Below are 18,328 nucleotides of genomic sequence, written 5' to 3'. Positions count from 1 at the left end.
GATTATGGAGGATGTTTAATGGATATGGGCTGTTAGTATTAAGATCCCTGTATGAGTTCATAGTGCCCCCTTCTTCTTGGACATCTAGTGTTGCTAGATCTCGTATATGGTGCTATTATTTGTTTTATTCATATCCCAGCATTAGACTCAAGATTGACTTTTTAAAAGGTTAAAACAAAATAGAGCTGAAACCCTGATGGTAAAAAAGTGAAAAAATATATAGCACAGATGAACCATAAGAAGATTTGCCTGCAACTAGTTAATCGTGAAATGCTTCTTTAAAGAAAAAGGTCTGCCTGCTGGTGAAAGGGGAAGAGAAGGCGACAAGCGGCCTAGCCTCCTGTGGAAAGGAGTCCTACAGCCCAGGAGCAGCCACTTGAGAAGGCCACAAGATGGACCTGTGATGGTTGTGGCATCAAGAAAAAGCTTTCCCTCAAGGATCTCAAGACATGAGTAGGTTCATATAGTGAGAGACAGTATTTCTCTCTGTCTGAACCTAAGCCACATAGGGCTTTATAAATCATAAGCACCACTTTGAACTATGCCCAGAGATGAACCAGTAGTCAGTGATGCTGTTTCAACCAGTTACGTTCCCTGTAACTGGCCTCAACCAGCACTCAGCCCACACCAGTTTGGATCTGAATTTTTTGAACAGTTTCCAAAGGCAGCCCCATGTAGAGTGTCACAGTAATCCAAACAAGATGTAATACTGAAATCTTCAGGATTGGCTAAGCTGGCACAGTAGTCTTAACTGTGCAAATTACTCCTGGCACTGCTGAAACCTAGGAATCCCTATTCCATAATCTCAGGGTGATCAGACATCCTTCTTTTCTAGAACATGTCCTTTCCTTCAGCTTTCTGAAGAATTCCAAAATGTCCTCCATTTTGAGCATGACTAAGAAGCATATATTTATATTAGTATTTCTAGCTTTTATTTTGTAATGCCCTACATTTTCTTGAGTGCCCTACACTTTTCTTCAGTGTCCTATATTTTGGGGTGCCTTGTCCTCCTTTGCGGTTATGACATCTGATCACCCTGCCTAATCTGCCTCTCAGTTGACCAGGAGTACCTCTGTCTTGCCTCAGTGAACTTCAATTTGTTCTCCTTCCTCCAGTCCATTACCCAAAGCAGACACTGTTTTAGCATCAAAACCACTTCCTTGGAATTGGATAAGAGTTGAGTGTCTGCGATATGCTGGTGACACCAAACCTCCAAACTTTGGATAGCTTCTTGCAGTGGCTTCTTATGTATGTTAAGCATCCTGGAGAGAGAACCAAGTGTAGAGACCAAAAGGGTGAAATGAATCCTCCAGCACCATGTTCTGAGTTTGCTCCTACAACAGTGCTCCCAAATCCCAGTCTGGAGAGTTGGCCCAGAAGGACCCCATGGTGGACGGTACCAAAAGCTGCTGAGAGATCCAGCAGAACCAACACCTTCCTCTTGCCCACTTCCCAGTGTAGGTCATGCACCAAGGAGACCGGCACTGTCTGCATTCCATAGCAAGGCCTGAAGCCTTGCAATATTCAGAACACATTATGCAGCTGCCTTGTTTATGAGTAAATTCTGTGTCCTTTGAACATTTTAATATACAGTGGGCCCTAATCATTTGCTGGGGTTAGGGGTGCAGGACCCCTGTGGAAGTGAAATAAGCACATTAAAAATACTTAAATAAAAAACCAAACAAGAACATCTTTCTAGGGCCTGTTACAGACTGCCAAAATAAAGCTGCTTCGGGTCTCTTTGGAGGTATGCTATTTAAATGATGCGTGGGTCCTAAGAGTCCGGAGGTTGCGCCAAAGCCACACTCCATTCCTAAGCACTGGAGTGCAGCTTTGGTGCAGCTTCTGGATTCTTAGGACCCATGCATCATTTAAATAGCATACCTCCAAAGAGACCCGAAGCAGCTTTATTTTGGCAGTCTGTAACAGGCCTAGGAATCTCTTTCCTCCAGCGCAACTCTGTGGTCAACACCTACTGAAAGGTAAGCATAGAATCATGATGGGGGACATACAAATGCCCAGAGAGGTAATTTCTCTAGGAATCGCCAGGTCCTCCAGCACAACTCTGGGGTCAGCATCTGACCATCTGGCCAAATTTTCACTTTAACCATATGAAAGAAATTATGTACACATACACATAGACATTTAAGGTTCAGAGGGATTTTGTAGCACCTTTGAGACGAACTGAAAGAAGTTGGTAGCATGCGCGTCCAAAACACACTATAGAAATAACCCAGTTTGAGACTGCTTTAACTGTCCTGGATCAGTGCTAGGGAATTCTGGGAACTGTAGTTTTCTAAGGCATTTAGCCTTCTCTGTCAGAGCTCTGGTGCCACAACTGCAGTTCCCAGGATTCCCTAGCACTGAGCCAGGGCAGTTAAAGCAGTCTCAGAGTGGGTTATTTCTGCAGTGTGTTTGGGATCCTCGACTTTATTGATGGGCTTCTTTCTTTGAGTTGGTCTCAAAGGTGCTAGAAGATCCTTTTGCATACAGATTTTATTTATTTATTTATTTTATTGTTAATTAATTTGTTATTTTATCTTTATTTTATTTATTTATTTAATCTTTTATGCCGCCTTTCTCCCAAGAAGGGACCCAAGACAGCCGACAAGACTAAAAAAAGAAACCACTTTAAAAACAATTTAAAAAAACCACACAATTAAAATAACCAGACCTTGAATTCTAGACATTCAGGGTGTTGCATGCGACACTGCGATTCAGAGACAGTTGTTTTAGGTCAGAACTATTGCCATTATATTCAGTGATATAGGGCAGTGGTGCCCTTTAAGGGATTTTGGACTTCAGCTCCCAGAATCCCAGGCTATTGGCCAACGTGGCTGAGGCTTCTGGGAGCTGAAGTCCAAAGTCTCTTAAAAGGGAACAGTTTGGGGATAGACTGAAGGAAGGGCCAGAGAGAGAGGGAGAGAGAGGCACAGTCAGTGACGTCACGAGTGACGGTTGGCACCGCCCAGTCTCTCTCTCTCTCTCCCCAGAGCGACGCTCCTTGGTATCCATGGCAACCGGGCTCCGCGTCACGTGAGCGAGGATTTTTTGCGACGTGGAAGCGAAGGCGGTTCCTTGGCGCATGCGCGTTGGGCCGGGCGGCTCCATCCGGGTTCATGGCGGCGGCGGTGGCGGCGGAGGGACCTGAGGGGCGATGAGTTGGTTCAACGCCTCGCAGCTCTCGACCTTCGCCAAGCAGGCGCTCTCTCAGGCGCAGAAGTCCATCGACCGGGTGCTGGACATCCAGGCCGGCGAGGAGGAGGAGGCAGGAGGCGGAGGGAAGGAAGGGGGCCTCGGAGCCAGGGAGGCCGGTGAGTGAGGGGCTGGACCGGGGGATTTGTAGTTTCCCAAGGGCAGGCAGGAGGCAGCTTGTAGTTTCTCGAGGGTGGCATTGTCCTACGCTGCTTCAACCGCCATGCTGTGGAGCCCTGGGATCTGTAGTTTTACGGAGGCTGCACCTGCAGAATGAATACAGTTTGACTCCCCTTTCAAGTGCTAAGGACCCTGGGATTTTGTGGTTGGTATTTAATAATGCACTCTGAGGCGGCTTTCCTGCCCCGGATCAATGCTGCGGAGTTCTGGGATTTGCAGTTTCGTGAGACGTTTAGCCTCGTCTGGTTCAGAGCGCTCCACAAACTACAAATCCCACGATTCCATGGGATGGAGCCCTGACAGTCAAAGCGGCGCCAAAGTGCATTGATTCAGCTGTAAGGCAGCAAGCTCCCATTTAGCCCCCTCTGCCAAAGAGTGCTGGGCCTCACAGAACTACAAATCCCAGATGGAGAGGTGTCAAGAGTGCATTATTTCTACATGATTTTTCTCTCCCCCTCAACTCCTCTTCTCCCCCTTTTTGATCTTGTCTATCCTCTGCGTTGCTATTGAGCTCCCTTCAGAATGGGCAAGAGTTTTGGCAAAACACCACACGTGTTGCCTAAGTTGTGTGTTGCGGCTGTTTTTGTTGCTGTTTGCCTTCAAGTCATTCCTGACTCATGGCGACCTGGCCTAAAGTGAACCTGTCCCTGGGCTGAGAGAGTGACTCACCCAAAGTATAAGCTTTCCCTCGGTTTTCTATAGTAGATTCCACTTTATTTGTTTGTGTGTTTTGTAGATCAATGCCATAACCTTTTCCTCATTCTCATCTCATACACAGAAACACCAAATCATGGAGTTAGAAGAGACCGCAAGGGCCATCCACTCCATCCCTTCTGCCATGCAGGAACTCACAGTCAAAGCACCCCTGACAAATGGCCATCCAGCCTCTGATTAAAGACCTCCAAGGAGGGAGACTCCACTACACTCCGAGGAAGGAGCTCTTACTGTCAGGAAAGTCTTCCTAATATTGAGCTGGAATCTCTTTCCTGGAGCTTGCATCCGTTGCTCCAGGTCCTGTTCTCTGGAGCTGCAGAAGACACAAATAATCCATATGCAATGGCAGTTGTTGCCATGCAAGGGTGCTTTGATTGTGTATTCCTGCATGGCAGGGGCTTGAACTCGATGTCCCTTGAGGTCTTCTCCAACTCTATGATTCTATGATCAACATAGTTTGCATCCAATATTCTTCCTTGTCCTAGCCTCTGAAGCAGCAGGATGATCCGATTTGTGAACATTGCATGTTAATAACTGCAGTAGAGATTAAAATGTTGCTTTGTAATTATAGTAATTAGCCCCAGAGGGGCTTTGAGTATGTTTTTCTTAACAGCAGTCATGCAAAATAGCAAAATTGATAGGGTAAATTATTGAATACCTGTGGTTTAATATTGTTAGAAAAAGCCACCTCGTATGTCACATTACGTTACATTACCTATCGACATACAGGTTGGAAGTGCCACACATAACTGGTAAATTGTTATTTAGGATTTGCTCTTCCTTTTCCTTTTGCAGAGTTAGCTTGCCATTTTGCTACCTTTCTTTGAAGGGTATAAAGCTCTGTTCTCCATTATCACTATGCCTGTTCCCTGTCTGCCTGACAGACTTTCATTGGTCTTCATCTCCTATGTACACAACTACTCATGGAAGTACACAGCTAGAGTGTAGGCCTATGGTTTCTTAAATAACACGACACTAATGTTCTGGGTTGTGGTGGCTTGAAATGAAGGACATTATCTTCAATTTCATCTTCATCTATTGCCCTGCAATTTTGGACTACAACTTCCATCAAATTCAGCTGGGATGACTAATGATTAAGAAGGATGGGAGTACTATTCTACAATACTTGGTAATACTGGTTTTGAGTAAGCTGCTTAATCGAATAACTTCTTCCATTAGACCTTTCCTTGATCTCTTGGGATGTACACTCTAGAAGCTTGCATGAGTATTGATAAAAGGCTTTAGAGTTATGACATATCTTTCATTTGTGTCTTGTGTTATGGTGATGCCATTTTTCATTGTGGCTCTGAAATCATCAAGTGGTGGTTATTGAAATCCTGGATTCATATCCCTTAATCAGACTTTGACTTTTTCCTGCTCATGCTCTTTCCCCACAAATTCTGATATGCACTTTTAAAAGCCTATTTACTTCAGTTTCCTTGTGCTTTTTCCTCCTCCTCTTCCTCCTTCTCTCATCAGCCTTGTTTGCTTTGCTAGCCACCAGATGGCTAATTCATTTAGTTGAGTTGTTTTCAAAGGTCATTTTTAATGCAGCATTTGGATGACAGTGGAAGAATGGCTGTTCAGAGAAGCAAGTCAGATGTTGAATGTTAAACAGAGTTATCTTGTTTGTGCTCTGTGTTTTATTAGTATGTTAGGTTTTGATGCACTAGTTTACCCAACAGTTAGTAAACGTTTCACAACTGGCTCTGTTGGCTTTAATTTTGTAAGCAAGGAGTTAAAGGTGTGAGGTGTCTTAGGGTCCATCTTCTACACTGTAGAAATGATGCAGTTTGACACCACTTTAAGTGCTATAGCTCCATTTGATGGAATCCTGCTTGTTATAGTTTTACATTGTTTTCAGCCTTCTCTGCCAAAGCGTGTTGGTGCTTCGCAAAACTAAAAATCCCAGGATTCTGTAGGATGGTGCCATGGCAATTAAAGTGGTGTAAAACTGCATTATTTCTACCGTGTAGATGCACCCTAAGTGATGGCAGCCATGGGGTATTTTGGAGTTATGGCCCAGTATATGTAGTGAAAACAAGCTCTGTGTTATTTAATGTGAATCTTGTACAAGCTTATCTTTACCACAGCTTCCTTTGATGGGATGTGTGTCTGTACATTTTACAGTTCTTATTCATTCATGATTTAGGGCTTAGATCTGTCTTGTGATAATAACACTGAATGTAAGCATAGTATTGTATTAGAAAACAGCAAAGAATGTTAGCTGTTCTGAGTTGATTATGTTTGTTTAGTAGATTCTATAATGAAATTATAGTCCACTTCAGGTTATATCTAAAACACAGTAAGTAGGTTGTTCATAGTGAAGGAGGGAGGGGTTCAGCTCTTAATAAACCTTCCCTCTCTCAGTGGAGGCACAAGAGTGGAGTAAGTAAGCCATAGCTACATAGCTACATAAAGACGTCTCGGCATCTTTAAATGTCCTTATGCAGGAAGGTGACGTAAGGGTTATTTATGCACAATACAACTTGTTAAGATCAGAGTGAACCAACAAAGAAGTGCTTGTGAGGCACATGTTCTGATGAATTTATTTTTTTCTATTGCTCCACTGAAAAAGCTACATACCATTACTGTACATTTATTCCTTATGTGCATATGCTATCTAATAGTTCTAATAGTTCTGTAAAAATGTGTACTCCAAGTTACTTTGAAACCTCCTGATGTTTCATTTGAGGTTCTGTTGTAATGGTGGAGTATGTCAGCCTTTTGGAAGACAGAAAATGTCATTTTATTTTATTTTTAATGGTGAACAGCAAAGAAGCTAAATCTTGGATTACAAGAACTGCCTTTATGTTTTTAAAATAATCACCAGCAAAGACATTTACAACAGTGACTCCCAAACTCTGGCTTTCTAGGTGTTTTGGAATTCAGCTCCTAGAATCCAAGACAATTGGCCAAGATGGCTGAGGCTTCTGGGCACTTGAGTCCAAAACACCTGGAGAACCAGAGTTTGGGAATCACTGGTTTACAACATAAGGATGTTTTGTTACCTGGATTAACTAAGGAATGAATTAAACAAAACATTCTATTGTATGAACATTGATTGGGTGCTGTTGAAAGATGGCAGATGAATATATTTATTTATTAAATATAAAATATGAGTATAAACAGATGTATTTAGCATACATTGTTATATGCTTTTATTTTGAATCCAGAGTCAAGCAGGGTGCCTTTCTACGGATTCCAGCTCCATAGCCCTCGTTAAGTGGTCATATGATAGGCATTTTTAGATAGGGCATACTTACCTAAATACTTGTAATAATCTATGTACTTTTTAAAAAATTGTTTTTTTTCTCCTCTCTTTCTTCATCTCATTTTAGGAGCAAATTCTCTTGCAAGTGGAGGTTGGGATACTTCAACATGGGGAGCAAACTCAGATGTGGAACCTCAAAGTCAACCAGTATCATCGCCAACAGCCATCACCAAACCAGTTAGGAGGACTGTGGTAGATGAATCAGATAACTTCTTTAGTGCCTTTCTCTCACCAACTGATGTTCAGAGCATCCAAAAAAGTCCAGTGGTATCTACACCACCCACCAAATCTCAGCGACCCAAAGAGGAAGTAAAAAGTACAGTACAGGAATCCTTTGATGCTGACTTGCCAGAAACAGATGATATCCCTGTAATTTTACCCGTGGAACTGAAAAACCGCAGTAATTCCCAGGAAAAGGTAGAAGAAAATAATTCTATACAAAGTAAGGAACATGTGTGTGGTGAAAATAGTGGTAAAGAGAATGATCAAAGCACATCTGAAAATCCGAATGAAGCAGAATCCACTGTTACTGTGAAATCAAGTTCGGGAAGTGATGAGCATGGACATGTCCCTGACCTTTCTGCACAGCCTCTATCTTCAGAAGCAAAGAATATGGCCCTGGACACAAAGGAACGCAAAAGCGAGGACAGGCAAAGCAATACACCTTCTCCTCCAATTAGCACTTTCTCCTCAGGGACATCCACAACCAGCGATATTGAAGTTCTGGACCATGAAAGTGTAATAAGTGAGAGCTCAGTAAGTTCAAGGCAAGAGGCTTCTGATTCAAAAGCTAGTCTTCATCTCATGCAAACTTCATTTCAATTGCTGTCATCATCTGCATGCGCAGACTATAACCGTCTAGATGACTTTCAGAAATTAACTGAAAGTTGCTGCTCCTCTGATGCTTTTGAAAGGATTGACTCATTTAGTGTACAGTCTTTAGACAGTCGAAGTGTAAGTGAAATAAACTCAGATGATGAATTTCCAGGTAGGGGATGCATTTCAGCATCTGTCACCATCGGCCACCCAACACTAAAAAGCGATGAGATGGAATCTGTAAAAAGTAAATCTGATCAAATCCAAAATGAGCCTCTAGTACTACCTGTAGAAGAAACAGAACTGGAGGAAAGTGGGCGAAGCGCAACACCTGTGAACTCTGAACAGCCAGATGTCTTGGCTGTTTCTATACAGACTGATCCAAGACAGATACAGAAAGAGGAGATGGTGATACTGCAGCCCAGTACTGGAAAATCAACCAATGCAGAATGTGAAAAAGAAGAGCTTTGCAAGGTAATACTGGGAACTGGTGGTTTTCACTGGGTTGTTCTATTTCCCTCTTGAAGTGCTTAATGCCACATAATATGCTAGAAAAGAGCTGCAGTAGATGCAACTGGTGATTTGATTGTCATGCTGTTCCTGTTGTATCACTGAACCTAGTTTGCTGATTTTTACGCATCTCTCTTTTTGCTGTGAATATGTGGTAAGGCTGAGTGGGGAAGGAGAAAAGATTATTTGTTTGCCTTATTGCATGATAAATTCTGCACTTCTAATCCTTATATGTACACAAAATTGAATCCTGTGGATTAAATCACTCTTGTCAAAGTGGTGGCCTGTGGCTTGATACTGGCCAGCCAGCCATTGGCTGTCACTCCACAGAGAACTTCCAAAGAAAGCAGAAACAGTTGTATCTGATGAGAACAATAATAATACTGGTGCCTGGCACATTGGGAACATGACTGGTCATCAACATCTGATAGTGTGGCAATTGTAATTAAATTACAATTGACATAAAAACTACGGTTGCTTCCACTTTGTTCAGATGCACTTGTTTAAACTCCAGGTGAAATTATTGGTCATAGAAAAGTGTTTAGTTAGAAATAAATTTGATCTTAATTTTGTTATAGAAATAACCTATTGTTCAGATTGGGAGCATACTACATTAACACAGATTGGGAGTATACTACTGTCCCTTCCCATCTTGTGTACTTTCAAGTTGTTTCTGATGAAAGCAACTCTATCACAGGGTTTTCTTGGTAAGAATTGTTCAGAGGTGTTTTGTCATTGCCTTCCTTTGAGGCTGAGACCATTTGACCTTCCTCTGAGGTCCAAGGTCGCCCTTTCCATGGCTGAGGTCTCCAAGAGACTGTCTCCAACAGTCAGACTACTACACTATCCTGGCTCTGCCCTCTTCCCACCTGTGTATATTTTATACTTGAAGCAACCCCATTAAGTAGATTAGGTTGAGAGAGTGTGATTGGCTCAGGTTGACACAGTGGCTTTTGTATTTGTAAGTGCAAATTAGAATTTGCATCTCTCCAATCTAGTGACAGTCTTGATTGCAACAACATCACTCCTATACATCACTTCGCTCCTATACATCACTCCTATACATAATATAGTTTTATTCGTACACATAAAGGAAATAGGTATCATAGAATTCACGTGCTTTGCAAAAGCCCCCAAACAGCCACAGCTGTGTAATGTGAAATATCTTTATGTTACTTTTTAAAATAATTGAAGTTTGGAAGTTTGATTTGGTGCTGCTGCCCAAAGAGACCTTACACCCATTGTACTAGCCTTCTCACCTCCTGTATAATATATTTTTCAGATTATTGATTCCTTGACAGAGAAACTGGAGATGCGGGAAAACCGGCTATTAAGCATTAGTAAAGAGAAGGCATGCCTTGAAGAAGCTTGTGATAATTTTAAAGAGTAAGTTTCAGTGGCTAATGAAATATTGTACTCCCTTTGTTGAATCAGTCCTTTTGGTTCTTTGGCCTGAAACACACAGTCCAAAAAGAGCAGCTTCCATCCATTTCGGAGGCGGGGTGTGCAGATGATGCACACCCCCAGATTGGCCCGAAGCCACCACAAAAAGGAGTGCAGAAAAAGCATTTCTTGTTGTCAGTTTGTTGGCAGCCCACTTTCAGAGCAGTCTGTGCAGTTGCTGCAATCCCCGGCCAGTTGGGGCTAGAGTAGCCAGAGCCCGGTACAAGCCGCCAGTCTGCTTCAGACCTATCTTGTAATATGTTTTTTTAAAAAATATTTACATTTAATGGACTGTAGCAGCTCATTTTAATAACTGGCCAGGGTGTTAAATATCAGTAAACAGAATGGAACCAAATAGTTACAATGGAAATGGGGAACTGAGATTAGACAGACTGTTCCTATTTTTTAATCCTGCTCTTACAGTATCCCCACCAATTTAGCTGCAGTTTTGATTTTGGGAACACTCCAATTGTTCCTATGCAAGCCTTGTCAATAAGGGTCTAATTTGCAGTGCAGAAATAATGCACTTTGACACCACTTTAGCTGCTATAGTTCTATGCTGTGGAATTCTGGGATTTGTAGTTTTGTGAGATATTTAGCCTTCTCTGTCAGAGTTTTGGTGCCACAACAAACTACAAATCATAGGATTCCATGAGTTGGAGTCATGGCAGTTAAAGTCAAACGACATTATTTTTGCAGTGCAGATTATACTAAGGAGGGTTGTTTTAGGGATTTGAAAAGTGTTAGTGATTAAAAAGGAGCACAATGAGGAAAGCCTGACTATGTAAGCTTTGAAATTGACACTATTACATGAATGGGACTCAACAGACTATTGTACAAAACATTCAGGTAGGATGGAGAAGGTAGAGTCAGTACGCATGCATGTGTATGCACATCTGTCAAGACCAGATTTTCCTTGAAGAATGGAAGCTCCTCCTTGTTCTCCTGTTAATTTTGTTTTTTAAGGGATGGGATTTGTTTGTGTGAAGAAGAGGAGATGCATTTATAAGCATAAATACTGCATGAAGTTTGATATGTGAAGCACCATATTGATATACATATTTTATGCTTAGCGAAATCTTCAAAATGAAAGAAGAGAATAGTAGCATTTCTTCTCTTAAAGCGGAGTTTGCTCAGCGAATAGCAGATGCAGAGAAAAAGGTTCAGTTAGCATGCAAAGAAAGAGACGCTGCTAAAAAGGTAATTAATTCTTCCATACATGAACTATATTTCCCTTTCTTTAATGTGTCATTTTGGAATTTCTTAGAATAAAACTATGAGATCAGATCTAGGTTGAAATGGCAGAACATGTAAGTCCAGTATTTAGTAGGGATGGGACAGGGGAAGTGATAGTCATTGTTAAAAAAAATGTATAAAATCTCAGACCATTTTTCCTGGATTAATTTAGATTACGAATGTATCAGTCTTGAATGTTTAATCCCAAATTCTGGATGTATGTATTTATTATTAAGGATATTGGTGACCAGGTACATTTCTGAATTAGGAAAATTTGAAGTGAAAATATTTAAATGTATAACTAGTTGAGAGAATGAATTATTTGTGTTCTTTTTTTAGGAAGTAAAGGTTCTCAAAGAAGATCTAGCAACTAGATTGAACAGTAATGAAACTACTGAATTACTAAAGGAGAAAGATGAACAAATCAAAGGATTAATGGAGGAAGGTGGGTATCCTGAGAAGTTGATTTAACATTTTTCTTCAATTGTTTATCTATTTAAAATTAACTAGTAAGTGACTACATTGAGAAACTGGAGCGTGTCCAAAGGAGGGCGACTAAAATGGTGAAAGGTCTGGAAACCATGCCCTACGAGGAACGATTTAGGGAGCTGGGGATGTTTAGCCTGGAGAAGAGAAGATTAAGAGGTGATATGATAGCCCTGTTTAAATATTTGAAAGGATGTCATATTGAGGAGGGAGCAAGCTTGTTTTCTGCTGCTCCAGAGACTAGGACCCGAAGCAATGGATGCAAACTGCAGGAAAAGAGATTCCATCTCAACATTCGGAGGAACTTCCTGACAGTTAGGGCTGTTCGACAGTGGAACAAACTCCCCCAGAGTGTAGTGGAGTCTCCTTCCTTGGAGGTCTTCAAGCAGAGGCTGGATGGCCATCTGTCGGGTATGCTTTGATTTGGATTTCCTGCATGGCAGGGGGTTGGACTGGATGGCCCTTGTGGTCTCTTCCAGCTCTGTGATTCTATGATTCTGTGATTCTACTTAAATTCAAGGGGTCGGTTAAACCCTTTCTCCTCAACCCTGTCTTTTCTAGAAAATATTTAGAACTTGAAAATTTAACATATACTGCTTCCTTGCTCTTGATTTTAAGTCTGTGAATGATTGTAGACAGTGTTACTATTTCAAAAAGCAAAGTTGTGTACAGTCGTGCATGTCAGTGGAATAAATAACTAGCTTTATGCCTTGACAATTACCTCTGAAATTCAGTGAAAGCTTGCTTTGTCCAGGATTGGTTGTAACTCATTTTCCTAACATACTGTTGTTGCAACTATATAAAAAACCAAGGAGAATCACCTCAAATTGGCAATCGTCTATTCTCAGAGTGAATTCATTTTTTCTAAATTTAAGGCTGTCTTTTTCTTTTGCATTTGTGTGTGTTTATGTACATATTTACTGGTGTTCAAGGTCATGTTCAGCTTGTTTGTGAATTTTCTCGCAGCCCTACTTCTTCTGGAATTATGAAATGTAAGGATGGGTCCTAAACTAACATGGAGCATCCTTGATTGCTTAGTGCCTCAAAAAATTAGAATTCCAGATCGTATGAAGAGCTTTTTAAACTATCAACCTCATCAGGCAGGAGAGTAAGGCAGTTGCAGAGAGAGATGGCGATATATTACACTGTCCTCTTCATATGTTGCAGAGAGGGATGGAGGTATTACACTGTCCTCTTCGAGTCCAAATGTAAAATGTTTGAAAAGAACTCATCTTTTATGATATTCAATTGTTGTAGGAGGTGTGATTGTTTTACTGACTAGTATATCAACAGAATATAGTGAAGATGAAGTACTGTACTCAGATTTAAATAATTATAATGTTCATGTTCATCACTGGAAATAAATTACAGCGGGACCTTGGTATCTGCAGGGGATCCATTCCAAACCCCCTTCCCACAGATACCAAAAACCGTGGGACCTCGTGGCCACACTGCCATTAGGGACATTCCCCAAACAATGGGGGCTTACTTGAAGTCCTGTTGTCACATTGTCCCTAATGGCAGAGCAGCCATGTGCACATGCTGCCATTGGGGACAATGGGGGCTGTTCCTAATGGTGGCATAACAGCATGCATGCGCCACCATTGCAGACAATGGGGGCTTGCTATCTGTGGATGCTTAAATCCGTAGAGTCAAATATTTAGGTAAATTGGGTTGTTAAGTACACAGTCAAGAAACATGTATAAAAGTAAAGGATATATATTAAGTACCCATTGATCTCCAGCTAATCAGACTGTTCTTTTTCAGGAGAAAAGCTTTCAAAACATCAGTTACGAAGTTCTAACATCATCAAGAAACTAAGAGCAAAAGAGAAGGAAAGAGAAAATATTAATACAAAGCAGAATAAAAAAATTAAAGAATTAGAAGATGAGTTGCAGCATCTGAAGCAGGTTGGGCAAATTCATAGAAGGGCAGTTTTGACTGTTTCTGAGTCTACCTGAGGCTAGAAGAGTTGGCTCTTCCCAGATGTATTACATCTTTTACCATATACATTTCTATTCTCATGAAATATACTGAATCATATTTTTTTACCTTAAAGGTATATTCCCAGGTCATAAAATTATAAACCTAGTCTGTAACAGCACTATTGTCATAATTGCAAATGTTTTCCCTAACTGGACCCCCCTGCGTAAGGGAAAAAACGCATATGCTTGAGCACCATTACTCTCTTCTGGCGCAGCTTTCAGCCTTTGCGCATATTGCGCCCATGTATGACGCACTGTACATAGTTACATATTCATAACTACATCTGCCATGTAGGATCTCAGCCAACGTTTTGTTTTCATAATTACAGGCAAAGGTGTGTAAGTCGTTTTCAGCATAAAAAGGTGCTATAGTAGTTCTGTAGATCTTTTTATATTTTTTTATTTAGTTATCTTAGAAGCTTTACTTTTTTAAATGAATATGTAGAATAGGCTAAATATGTTGTTGTACTTAATTTAAAAAACCACAACATACTTCATTGAGGGTTTTTAGTGACAAAACCAATGAGGATTATTAATAGCAGTACAATGAGCAAGTAGTACAGTACAGTATAAATATTTTGGTTGCAAATCCAGGTATTGTTTGATGAGGGGAATAATTCCCCCCCTTCTACTTGCCATCTCTTGCATTGAATGATATTTCTCCGTTTCTCCCTAAATCTAACTATGTTCGGTTTTTTTCCTTTTTATTAAAGTTTATTTCACAATACATAATATATCATTACTGTTTGTGATTGTGTTCAGAAGTGCCTTTCCTTTTTAAAAATAAAATAATTCTAATTACATATTTTAACTGCTCACTATTTTTAACTGACAGGAAACCGATTTTAATGGCCTATCACTTTAACAGGTATTAGATGGCAAAGAGGAACTTGAAAAACAGCATAGAGAGAACATTAAGCAGTTAAATAGCGTGGTTGAACGCCAGGAGAAAGATCTGGTCAAACTCCAGACAGATCTTGAAGATCTTGAAGAAAAGAACCGAAGTGTTCAAGCAGCTCTTGATAGTGCATACAAGTAAGACTACATTCATAAAAATAAAAAATAAATAAAAAGAAGAAAAAATATTTTCAGACCTAGGAGAAATTATTCTTACTTGAAAGTTCCTCTGTAGTGTACTCTAAAGTACAATTTTGGTTAGATTTCAGAATACAGAAATGCTGTTCTTGAGCTGAATTCTAATGTGACTCTACCCCTCCACCCCCCAGAGAACTTGCAGATCTTCATAAAGTCAATGCTGCAAAGGACTGTGAGGCACAAGAAGCAGCCCTAAGTTATGAAATGAAAGTGAAGGAGGAACTGGGCTTAGCTTTAGAAAAGGCTCAAGAAGAAGCTCGTCAGCAGCAAGAGGCGTTAGCAATTCAGGTCAGTGGTAGACAATGTGACTAATGCTTGCAAATGTTTTTATTGTCGGTGTGTGACTGAAAGTCATACAAGTGGACCTCCCAACATTTGGGATAATCACAAGCAGGAATGCATAGAATCATAGAGTTGGAAGAGACCGCAAGGGCCATCCAATCCAACCGAAGCACGGGCAGTTTTTTAAATTAGTGGAAAGCTATTGAAATGCTGCAAACCACAACAGGAGTATTTGGCCCTACAGATATAGTGTAAGTCACATTGTTTCCTTGTGATTCTGACTGAAAATACTAATTTCTTAAACATCGTTGTAGGTGAGATAGTTACAAGTGTTGCATGTGCCCAATGAATCATTTTAAATCATAACTTTTTAATTTGTTTATGCACCCTTATGAATGTAGTTTATGGTTTTATACAGTGGGCCCTTCTCTTATGCGGGGGATTCGTTCCGCTCACACACACACACACACCCCGCTTAAGAAAAAAAGCGTGTACGCTCAAGCCCCATAAGAAGCAATGGAGCTCATGCCCACAGCGCGCCCCATTACTCCTTCCAGGATGCGGGAGGCTTTTTTCCGGTGCGGCTTCCAGCATATGCTGGAAACCACATATGATGCAGGCGTACTGTAGTATTGTATTTTAACTGTGAGTTTATGTGTTTTAATTGTTTTGTATTTTATCGTGCTGTACCTTGTCTTGAGGAGAGATGGGAAAGAAAGAATAATAATACAGTCGGCCCTTCTTATACATGGATTTCTTATACACGGATTCAAGCATCCACAGTTTGAAAATGTTAAAAAGTATAAATTTCAAATATCAAACCTTGATTTTCCATTTTTTATAATGGACACCATTTTGCTATGTCATTATATTTAATGGGACTTGAGCATCCACGGATTTTGTTATCCATGGGGGATCTTGGAACCAAACCCCAGCGTATAACAAGGGTCCACTGTAATAATAGTAATAATAATAATAATAATAATAATAATAATAATAATAATAATAATAATAATTAATTATTATTATTGCAAACTGGAATTCCTGAATGTCACTGGGGCATGCTAAAAGGAAAAGGAGTGCAGTACATTGTATCTTTATTCCTGCTTTGTAGGTGGCAGACCTGAGACTGGCTCTGCAACGTGCAGAACAACAAACAGCTAGAAAGGAGGATTATTTACGCCAAGAAATTAGTGAACTTCAACAGGTATTGTAATGGTTATTCTTTCAACGTCAGATTGTTTTTCCATCCTGGGAAATACTAGAAGAAGTGTTTCCAATTCGTGCAGGGCTCATCTTTAATCTTTCTCCATCAAATCACAACATACCAGAATGCATTTTAAAAGAGAACAAGAGACAGAAAGACATGTTTTGTTTGTTCTGCTTGTGCCTCAGTATATCTCTAAGGTTGTTTGGTAATGCTAGGATATGAGTGTGGTATCTTGATCATTTATTGGGGCAGCACGTTTTAGGTTAGTTGACTTCAGTTCAGGAGCAACTGATTTCTCTAGTTTTTTAAAAAGCTGCATTAGTTACTTCCCCACAATCTCTCATAGTCAGTCTGAGCAGGAGAGATATACCAATGGCTATGAGTTTCACATTTGTGTACAACATCTACTGTAGATGTTAATGAATGCTAAATGCGTACTATGGCCTAAATTTTGCATTACATTAATGGCTGTAACAGTGAATGTGGTACAGCAACTAGAATCACTTTAAATCATTTTATTCATGGTATTTTAGGTCATCATTGGTACTTACCCACTTTATTATTTCAGAGACTTCAAGAGGCAGAGTCTCGTAACCAAGAGTTAAGTCAAAGTGTTACATCTGCTACAAGGCCCCTGCTCCGGCAGATAGAAAACTTGCAAGCAACCCTGGGAGCACAAACATTAGCATGGGAGAAACTGGAGAAGAATCTTTCCGATAGGCTTGGTAAGGCATCAGGTTGTCATCCATTGGTTGAAATGGGGTGTGAATTAAGAACCTCAGTGCAAAGCACAATTTAAATAACTAGGTCTGTATGACTGCTCACCAGAGAAGTTGAATAGACAAGGATTTCTTGTTGGAATCTGGTTAGTGGTCTGTCTGATTTAATTGACTGGTGTTCCTGATTTTGTTCTTCTGGATGTTACCCTTTCTGCTGTGTAAAAGTTGTCTGCTGGTCCCTGTACATTGTAAAGAGATTTGGACAATTCACAAGTTTATACCAGTCTTGACTCTGACTTGAAAGTGTAAAAAATACTTCCCCCAAAATTGAAAAGCTATTTGGCTTATTTCCAAGACAGCCAGAATTGTCCCTATTGACAATCTAGTGCAGGGGTAGGCAACCTATGGCCCGCGGGCCGGATCCGGCCCATGAGGCCTTGGGATTGGCCCCAGCCTGGTCCTGCCGCCGATTGTTGCCGGGGCCTTTGGCCTCTTGCGTGGGGGGGGGGGCAATTGTTTATAGAAGCCTCAGAAACATGCATTTATATTAACATTTTTTTTAAAATTAGCCAATTTTTTCACGTGTCCTCCCTTAAAAAAAAAAAGTCCTCCATTTGAAAATTTTGTCCTACATTTGCCCCGGTTTATTTATTTATTTAATTTTTTTCTTTTAATAGTATTTAATTATTTATTTTTTGGGTTCGGCCCCCCAGTTGTCTGAGAGACAGCAACCCGGCCCCCGGCTCAAAAAGGTTGCCTACCGCTGATCTAGTGATAGCACTTTTCCTCCTGCTCTTGCCATGGCTAGTGAGAGGCAGATAGCAGTTTCTTGTTGTGCAGCAGCAGTAGCCTCTGCTAAGTGTAGGTTTTATTCCTCTTTGCTTCAGTAGCTGCCTAGATGGGATAAGGATAAGGGATGGGATAAGCCTGGCAAGGGAGGCATTTGATGGAGGAAAATTGGTGGAAATATAGTGCTTTTCTAGCTGTGATTTAAAGTCTTCTCTGAAAAGAGTATTATGAAACCTTACAAATCATCCCAAGATGAAAAGTAAGAGTTTTAGTGACATTGCTAATTGTGAACAAGACTTTATACAACTGCCTATCATTAGTTGACTGCCTGCCTTAGCAGGAGCATGCAAACAGTCTCCTGGTCTGTGTGTCCACTTTAAGAGATATTATGGGT

At 40.6% G+C, this 18,328-nt stretch overlaps 1 protein-coding gene across 1 annotated transcript in view; it reads left to right on the top strand.

Annotated features, from left to right (window-relative positions):
- Positions 1 to 3,103: 3,103 nt before the first annotated feature.
- TMF1 (TATA element modulatory factor 1) overlaps positions 3,104 to 18,328 on the top strand; it is a 32,440-nt gene continuing 17,215 nt past the window's right edge. Inside the window, exons 1-10 of the mRNA XM_042451474.1 lie at positions 3,104 to 3,314; positions 7,431 to 8,653; positions 9,972 to 10,075; positions 11,206 to 11,332; positions 11,708 to 11,813; positions 13,622 to 13,764; positions 14,708 to 14,874; positions 15,066 to 15,222; positions 16,331 to 16,423; positions 16,995 to 17,151. Of these exons, the coding sequence (XP_042307408.1) occupies positions 3,158 to 3,314; positions 7,431 to 8,653; positions 9,972 to 10,075; positions 11,206 to 11,332; positions 11,708 to 11,813; positions 13,622 to 13,764; positions 14,708 to 14,874; positions 15,066 to 15,222; positions 16,331 to 16,423; positions 16,995 to 17,151 (2,434 nt within the window). The 5' untranslated portion in view covers positions 3,104 to 3,157. The remainder of the gene's footprint in view (positions 3,315 to 7,430; positions 8,654 to 9,971; positions 10,076 to 11,205; positions 11,333 to 11,707; positions 11,814 to 13,621; positions 13,765 to 14,707; positions 14,875 to 15,065; positions 15,223 to 16,330; positions 16,424 to 16,994; positions 17,152 to 18,328) is intronic.

The sequence above is a fragment of the Sceloporus undulatus genome, chromosome 2 (genome assembly GCF_019175285.1).
Source record: "Sceloporus undulatus isolate JIND9_A2432 ecotype Alabama chromosome 2, SceUnd_v1.1, whole genome shotgun sequence".
In the NCBI taxonomy this organism is placed as follows: domain Eukaryota; kingdom Metazoa; phylum Chordata; class Lepidosauria; order Squamata; family Phrynosomatidae; genus Sceloporus; species Sceloporus undulatus.
This window is presented reverse-complemented; position numbering and strand designations above follow the sequence as displayed.